The 9,407-nt window shown below is 38.4% G+C and overlaps 1 protein-coding gene across 1 annotated transcript; it reads right to left on the reverse strand.

The window, feature by feature from the left end:
* Nucleotides 1–48: 48 nt before the first annotated feature.
* zfx (zinc finger protein X-linked) lies at nt 49–9,146 on the reverse strand. The gene is made up of 8 exons (XM_052596337.1): nt 8,478–9,146; nt 7,100–7,177; nt 6,706–7,023; nt 5,397–5,549; nt 3,643–3,780; nt 3,434–3,568; nt 2,891–3,040; nt 49–2,285 (listed from the first exon to the last, which is right to left on the reverse strand). The coding sequence occupies exons 2-8, from the start codon at nt 7,143–7,145 to the stop codon at nt 1,051–1,053; spliced, it is 2,175 nt and encodes a 724-aa protein (XP_052452297.1). The 5' UTR covers nt 7,146–7,177; nt 8,478–9,146; the 3' UTR covers nt 49–1,050.
* Between the last annotated feature and the right edge of the window lie 261 nt (nt 9,147–9,407).

Consider the following 9,407-nt stretch of genomic DNA (forward strand, 5'->3'; position numbering starts at 1 on the left):
TATTTCTTCTGTATTTACAAATATTTCATATACACACAACATAACAGGTTTTTTTTTTTAGAATCTCTTTATTCCAAATTATACATTTTCAGTATCTGTGTAAAAAATAAAATGTACCCTAAACGTCTAAATAATAATAATCATAAGAATGATAATTTGAGGGGGAGTTTTACAACAAACAGACCAAACGCCAAACATACTAGCGTTTAAATAAAATCGTATTTCGATTAACCAGCCATTCGGCCTGATTTAATTTCTGCACACTCGGAATAAACCTCAAGATCTCTTCTGAGTTGAGTACTATTTGGAATATGATTTTTATTGGCAATACTACCAAGTAATTAAATTTGTTTTCTTTCTTAAATAACAGCTGATATTAGTAAATTAATGCACCAATGTTGTTCATGCATTTCGTCCAGAAAACCTAAATAAAAGATCGGTTTCCCAAAAGCGTACATCTGGTCTGAATAGCTTCTTTTTTTTTCTTTCTGAAATTAAAACACATTTTTAGCAGCCATGGCATTTTTCAGTTCACTTTAACTAGACATTCTGCTCATCTGAAGCTGGTCGATAAAGCATTAGCACCGTACTTTAATGACAACGGACATCTTCAAGGCTAGTCCCAAAATGTTTGTACTTGTACACGCAACAATCACCAAAGCTGTTCAAACATGTTTTGTTGTAACATGCAATAAAGGAGTCATAAAACAAATGTATAACCAGATGCTCCAACATAAAACTTCACGGCATGTATGTCATCCACCTTTGATGGATTATTATGCAAGTTGATCGATTTTCATAGTGATATAAAGCTGGTCAGCTGATCAAGAATGGTTATTTTAACTTAAAAAACAAGAACACTGACAATGCGAGCAGTGAAACTTGCAACTGGACTCATTGGATGGTTGTTTTTCCTCTCTATTTTCTTTCACTTTCAGCCTGTCTGTACTATCAGGGTCCGAAAAAGCCTCGAGTTGGCCTTCTAACGGCCCTGAAGACCACAGCTACATCAGAACTGAGCTTTTCCTAATGGCTTTCTGTTTGCAAAGGTCACATGGTAGGCATTAGGTCTTTATGATGCCGCATTATGTGCTGGTTCTTCTCCGACGGTCTGCGGAAGCCTTTCGAGCAGATGTCACACCGGTGAGGATAGTCTTTGGTGTGAATGGAGATCACGTGCCTCTTGAAACCAGACGCGTCGCCCGTGCTGTAGTCGCAATAGTGGCATTGGTACAGCCGGCGCTCCCGGTGGCCCTTGGACAAACTGGCACCGCCCAAAATCTTCCTACCTCCGTGAGCACCGAGTACACTCGTCTTCTTAAGACCCTTTTTGTCAGGAAATGCCTGCTGCTCCTTGGTGTGCGCTGACAAAATATGCCGACTGAGGACAAACGGATCAGCGATTTTGAAGTTGCAATGCCTGCACTGGTGTAACTTCTTCACCTTATGAGCGGCCGAGTGCTTTTTGAGCTCGGACGGCCGGTGGAAGCCTTTTCCACAGACTTCACATTTATGCGGGTAGTCTTTGGTGTGAACTGAAATGATGTGGCGCTTCAGGTCACTGGAATTGGAGCTTTTATGGTCACAGTGGGTGCAGTGGTGTGTTTTGGACTCCTCGTGTGTCAGTGCGTGTTGGAACAGCTCGTCAGGTTCGGCAAACGTCTGGAAACAGCGGTCACACTTGAAGGGCATCTCTTTGCTATGCTTGGTCTTGATGTGCGTTTTTAAGTTGGACGAGTCGGCTGATTTGTAGTCGCAGTAGAGGCAGGAGTACGGTTTTTCGCCGGTGTGGGTTCGCATGTGTTTTTTCAGCTCTGAAGGATGCCGGAAACCCTTCCCACACTCCACGCAGATATGCGGGAAGTTCTTGCTGTGAACGGCGAGGAGGTGTCGGTTTAGAAGTCCTTGTTCTGCCGTCTCGTATTCGCAGAACTTGCATTCGTGCATTTTGGTGGTGGGTGGCGGGATCTGAAGCTTGGATTCTCGGTGGTGGTGCTGCAGACGGTGGGAGAACAGCGCCGCCTGCTGGTGGAACTCTTTCCCGCAGGCTTCACACTCAAACGGGGCTTTACTGCTGAGGGTGTGGATCTCCATGTGGTTGTGGAGACTGGCTTTTTTGTTTGTGGTGAAGTCGCAGTCCGTGCACTGGTATTTCTTTCGGTTCACGACATCCTGATGGTGATTCTTGGTGTGGCGCTTGAGGAAACCACGCGACTTGAACTTCTTCCCACACAGCATGCAAGGGTACACTGTAAGAGGCTGGCCGTAGGGTCCAATGATGATTGCTAAAGTTGAAAAAGTAAACCAAAATGATTATAATATATGCTATAGTTGGAAGATTTTTGGGTCTGTACGATTTTTTAAATGCTAAAATAAGGCCCGATCTCATTTCTACCCCTTACCCCTACACTCACCCCCACCCCTCTGTTTCGTGCTTTCACGTGAAGGGACAGAGGTGTCTTGATTCTCTTTTGGTTTGAGGGGTAGGGGAAAGATTTTTTACAACCAATTCTCTTCTACTCACCAAAGCTGCATTTATTAATCAAAAAAATACAGTAAAAACAGTAATATACTATGAAATAATCAAATTCAGCAAAACTGTATTCTATTTTAAAATATAATTTACTATGATAGCAAAGCTGTTTTTTTTGCAGCCAGTTCAAAACAACATTTATCTTAAATACAAATCTTTTGCAACAATGGACTGTAACTGTATTTAAAATATTAAGTTATTTTAATTTCTTTAATTAAAAAAAAAAAACACATACTGACCTTTTGACTGGTGATAATATAAAAAAAAATGTTTTGCGTTTAAAACATATACATTTAAAATGTTACATAAATTGCGATGTATATAATTTAATCTATGAAAATGTAACGAGAGATGCACCTGTCTGAACGTGACGACGTTCAGAGCGTTTCTTGCTCTTGTTCTTGCTTCGCTGACGACTCACTCTTTCGATCATATCGGACTCATCAACGTGCAGCAAAGCACTTGCTGCTCCATTCCTGTTCTCACCGCTTTCACTCTCGTCCCCACCTGACGGACATTACACCATATTTAAAGATTAGAATGAGAAGCTATCTTGTACTGCAGATTAAAGAGATATGTGGATTACAAAGGGTTCGATTAATAAACTACAACTCATCTCAGTGACGAATTTGGTTGTTTGCATAAAGACTCTAAGTCTATTAGGAATCCTGTCAATTTATCAAAATTGACTCAAATTAATTTAGAAAAGATTGCTTTAGATACAAATTAGCTTACTCTTATTAGCTAATGTACAAATAATTTAGGAGACAATTTAGGAGAATAATAGGACACGTGCATATTTCTTTATAATTAACTGCACAAATTATTGATTGTGGAATAAAATAAAATGCACTATGCATCTTTTGAATAGAACCAAAAATGTGTATGTGGTTGACTAACTGTAAGCAGCTGCCCAAGCCACAGGCATGAAGTCTCTGCTGAGCGATGCATTGTCAATCGTCCGCTGAACATTTCCAGGGTCCTCACCCCCCACCACCACTTCCATGTAGACCTCGTCTGTGATTTTAGCCACATCTGTTTGAGGAAAAAACCCAGAGTTTCAATTGAAGAAAACACTTTCACGACAAACCGCCAGTAAAGGGACTCACTGATGTCATTCTGGTTTTGACTGGCTTCACCCACTGACATGTACACCATCTTTTCTCTTATCGGCATTCCAGAGGCATCCACCAGCTCCACGGTTTCATCTACATCAAGCTCTGTGTCTCCTATGTCAACAGTGCCTCCTGTAAATGATCCATAAATCAATAAACACCAAATATATCTGTGCCCTCCATGAATATTGGCACCCTTGGTAAATATGAGCAAAGGCAGCTATAAAAATAAAATCTGCATTCTTTGTCCTTTTGATCTTTCAGTAAAAAAAATAAAAAATTCTGACCTTGAAATGAAACAACTGAAATTGGGCGGGGGGTCTTATTGTGAAATGTTTTTTCTAATTCATGTTGGCCGCAATTATTTGCACCCTATTACTGCAACGTCTTTTTCCCAAGGTAACAGCTTGAGTTTTCTCTGTAATGCCTGAAGAGTTTGGAGAACACCCGATAAAGAGATCAGAGACCATTTCATCCAGAATCTCTCCAGATCCTTCAGATTCACAGCTCCATGTTGGTGCTGCTTCTCTTCAGCTCACCCCACTCATTGTCTACAGAGTTCAGGTCAGAGGACTGGGACAGCCATGGCAGAAGCTTCATTCTGTGCTCAGTGACAATATTTTTTTCTTTATGTTTGTTTTGGATTCTTCTCCTGATGGAAGATCAAAACATGGTCCATTATAAGATTTCTTAAAGATGCAGTCAGGTTCCGAGGACGGAGACCTTGATCTCACTTGCACTAACCTGTGCAAATGAGAGGATCTCGTCCAGGATCTCCAGCAGAAAAACAGGCCCATAACATTATTTAAACATGGACATGGGGTACTTTTTTTTTTTATCCCTGTTTGTACTAAACCCATCTTGAGTGTTTACTGTTAAAAACTCTTTTTTTTTAGTTTCATCTGACCATAGAAATCAATGTTGTTTGAAGTTCCAGTCGTGTCTGAGAACTCAATATGCTAGAGTTTGTTTTTGAATGAGCCAGGAGTTTTTTCTTGAAACCCTCTCGAACAACATGTGGTCATATAGAGACTGTTTGATATATTTTTTTAGGCTTTCTGACCCCAAGACTCAACTATGCTCTGCAATTCTCCAGCTGTGATTCTTGGAGAGTCTTTGGCCGCTCAAACTCTCCTCCTCACCGTGCATCAGGACGATATAGACACACATCCTCTTCCAGGCAGATTTGTAGCATCTTTAGTTGATTGGAACTTATTAATTATTGCCCTGATGGTGGAAATGAGGATTTTCAATGCTTTAACTCTTTTCTTACAGCCACTTCCTATTTTTTGAAGCACAGCCATCTTGTTCAGTACACCAGAACTGTATTCTTTGTCTTTAATCATTGCAAAGGATGATTTTGAGGGAATTTGGCTTGGTGTTCCTCATACTTATATTTCTGTGGAACAGGAAGTCATGGCTAGACAATCTCATGTTCATATATGAGATATGTTCCTCATACGAATATCTAGGGGTGCCAATTATTGTGACCAACATGCATTGGAGAAAAAAAAAAGACCCCCCCCCACACTTTTCAACCAGTTTACTTCAATTAAAGGTTATTTGTTTTGTGAATTTTTTCAATGAAAGCTCAAAAAGATCAATATGCTGATTTTTCACATCCAGTTTTGTTCATACTTACCAAGGGAGCTTATATTAGTGGAGGGCACTGTATAAACACTAAAATGAAATGTGTTTGAAAAACTCTTTAATGAAGTTTAAGAGAGACTTGAAGAGTTCAAACATACCCAAGTCTTCCTCCTCTGGATGAGCCTTGATGATGTACACTTTGATGACCTCTTGACCCTCATCATCCTTCTCCACATCCTCTGGGTCTTCTAAAGGGCCCTCAATAGTAACTTTAGCATCCTCATCAGAAACCACCTTTCCAGCCTCATCCACTGAAATGAAATCAAGACAAGCAGGTGGTGACAAACAAGCAACATCCATGTTCTTGCGTACTGGATACTGTATCATTAAATGATGTAAAGAATAAAGCAGAAAAATCATGCTTTATGTTCACCACACATTCAACAACAAAGTGTTATCTTTAAACCACAGCAACAGAAATATAATAAAAAGAACTTGTGTTTAATAAATCATTAACTTTTACAATAACAGTAGTTTGCTACAGGAATGAAAATATAAAATGTGATTGCAACATATTATCTTACTATTATGACTTTTTAATCCAGCAACACTGTATGTAAATGTAAGTTTATATATTGCAATTGTTTTTTGGTTTATGCAATGAATATTCTGATAATTATTTTGATAGTATGACCAATAATTGATAAATATTGATAAGATTCTATACTACTTTATCTAAACAAAAGAAATCGAAAAATATTAACAACAACAATCAGTTATTTTAAGTGATACACAATAAAGTGAATTCAGGCTTCACAATATTATAATATATTATATGCAATGGAAATTTACTAAAGTTAAGATTTAAGAGTGTTATTACATTACTAGTATTTTTTTTTATTAACTTCAAGTAAGCTTTAGTTTAGATGATGGCAAATATAATCTAAATGTAAAACTAGAGCAAATGAGCATGCAAAGTTATATAATTAACATTAATGAAATGAATAACGAATGTGTAACAAAGTAATATTCCATTAAATTAATATCTGAATTATAGTAATAATACGAAGAAAATGGGCAATAACTGATATGGTACCAATATGTTTTACATCTCAAATAATCATAAGTGATACAGTAAGGTGCGTCACAGCAAAACTTGGGCGACATTTTAAGGACATATCTATAGTGTTGCGATGCATGAAGCACAAAAGTCACTTCCAAACTAAGCAGCTTTCTGTTAGTCAACACAGCAAAATCAATCAAATTTAACCCCCGTTGTAAAAATTACGAGAGGAAATCTTTTATTCTTCCCTTTTTTAATGACTTGATTTAACTTACGATGAAGTGCCGAACAACAATGCATGTAGCTGCACCTTAAACATAGACTGTTTACTATCGTCAAGCAACAATGAGTCATTAATATCCTTTCCAACAAATGCTCTATTCTTATTGGCTGAAGCCACTCACAAGAGATCATGAGGTAGTCTCCACAGGTGTCAGGATCCTCCTGTACTCTAGCGTCAGTCACCACATCAACTTCCAGTCCTTCCTCCTCCAGAGCCACATCATCGGGTGACATCACACAGGTCTCCACAGCAATGGTGCCAAGCTCTTCGTCTTCATCTGTGCAGGACACGTACTCCGCCACCACATCCTCGATCGCTTCCTGGATTACCAGCTCCTCATGGGCGAGGCCGTGCACCGCGATCTTCTCACCCTCCACGTCAGACACCAGAACCGTCTCCTGCAGTTCTACCACCACCTCGTCGTCTTCTCCTTCAACCTCTACATGTAGAATTCATGCATAAATACACTCATAAAACACCAATCTGAGAGTTTTCATCAGTCGTTGTTTGTTTACCTGTCCCATGGAATATGATCTTGGGCTCATGGGAATCTTCATCCATTGTCTCCGACGGTCATCTGCATAATATAAGACCTACAGGAACAAAATGGAAATGCAAATAAAACCATCAACACAATACGAACTTGAAAGTCTCATTTGTGTAAGAGACTGAGTCACAACCTAAAAACAGCATTATATAATACTTTGTCAGAATTGGATTAAACATACACACACACACACATATACATACACACATATATATATATATATATATATATATATATATATATATATATATATATATATATATATATATATATATTCTTTTTTTTTTAAGAGTTAAATGATAAATCATTTCATTTAAATTTAACAACATGGTTAAATGTAAGCTTTAGCATATCTCAAAATGAATATCTATCCTTCATACTATGCATTATAATATTGTGATGTATATTATGTATATATAAATGCATGTACTTAAGAAAAATATATAGTTTATATATTTAGATGTAAATTATATTAATATATACACAGACAAATATATTATGCAAACATAATTTTGGATATACAGCACTAGTTTTACTTTATTCTGACAAAATTGTGTAGAATGTTTATAATGGTCAAAGTTATAGGCCATAAAATAAAAATAATTATAAAATGTAACTTCATATTACATCAAATAATGCATAAAAGAAATTATTTATAATGGAATTTATTAAATCAGATTAAAAAAAAAAATCAAATTACTAATACATCCAAGTACCTGATCACGACCAGTGAATATTTCTGAAAGTCTAGAGCACCCTTAGCTATAAATTCTTTAAATAACAACAAAAGCAGAGTTATTTTCCAAGCTACTGCGCTAAAAAATAACTATACAATAGGAATGACCCGATTATACTTTTAGTACAGCAGCTGCACGGCAAACAGGCTTCCATGAATCCCATAATCCTGTGACAGTCAGAAGGGCGTAGCACAAAAGCCCCGCCCACTCTTAAAGAAATAGAAATCTTAGACACGCCCCTTTCGCGATCATCGCCATTTTGAATTAATTAAAAGAATACATCAAATCTCATAAATATATACTTAATTGTCCGTACAGTTACACTCAATATGCCCTGCAACACAGTTATTGTTTGCGTGATGCTTTTGAACATCGCGGTAATCTTTAGTAGCTTATGAATCGGTCACGCGCGTCTTGAGTCTCGTCTCCTCGGCCTACTTTAGGCCTCTGAAGGCCGCGGCTCGCTGCTAACAAAGGCCTACGCGCCATTGCAACGACGCTAATCTCTCAAACAGATAAACGCGTATTTCACTCACACTCCAAGATATCGCAACAGATGCTAATCGAACAAATATAAACGTAGATATTCTGTTAAACACGGTGGCCTACCTTTTGTGATTTTTTTTTGTTTGTTTCGTTTCCAAGGCCGCACGGGTTTCCGTCTCCCTCCCCAGACTCGGCCAGAGCGCAGACGGGGCTCTTGTGTGAGCAGGGCGGGCCGCCGCGGAGCGCGGAGGGGAGGGGCCGAGTCTGATGCGCTCCGCGGCACTGCAGCCTCCAGCTCCGCCGGAGATTACACCGCCTTCAGAGGCGCACGTCACTGCCTCGGAGCCGCAGGAAAACGCGGAAGGAGTCTCAGACAGGTGGCCGCAGTCTGGCTCTTTTGGCAGGCCCGCAAACTGTATTTTCTCTTCGCGTTGGCGATTTGAAAACTAGACCGTGTTGCATAAAACCAAATGAGTGATTTTGCTTTTGTTTAACGCATTGGAAGTCGCTTGTGAGGGAGTATTTGTGGGCTTTATTTTGTGTTGGCGTCAAAGGCGTAGGAAGCGGAATGATTAGCGAGCTCGGGATATTAGCCAGTTACGGGCATAGAAAATAGTTTGATGACCATAATGGCTTAGTGGGAAAATTATCTTGGTTGAAAATATTTGCAGATTAACACATTTACAAAGTTTAGTGCGTGGACGGTTACTGACATAATGGTTTGTTTTTATTCCGGTCTTTTTCTAAAGACGTGTCAGTTTGATCTAAAATTAGGTAACGTTACAGGCTAACATAATTTTATAAGCATAACTATTAACGTTCATTAAAAACCAAACAAATATACATAAACAATATTCAAAAATAATGTTAATTAAAATTAATAACACGACAGCATTTAAGAAATACATCATGATAATATTAATACTTGAATTTAATACTTAAGGCTTAGCTAAGCAATGTGGTTGCTTAGAGATAATAATATCAAGTTTAATGTTCTCCTCACACCATTAAATACTATAGCAGGTTATTAATACAAGGTATAACGCAGCCAAA

This window comes from Carassius gibelio, chromosome B24 (assembly GCF_023724105.1).
Source record: "Carassius gibelio isolate Cgi1373 ecotype wild population from Czech Republic chromosome B24, carGib1.2-hapl.c, whole genome shotgun sequence".
Taxonomy (NCBI): Eukaryota; Metazoa; Chordata; class Actinopteri; order Cypriniformes; family Cyprinidae; genus Carassius; species Carassius gibelio.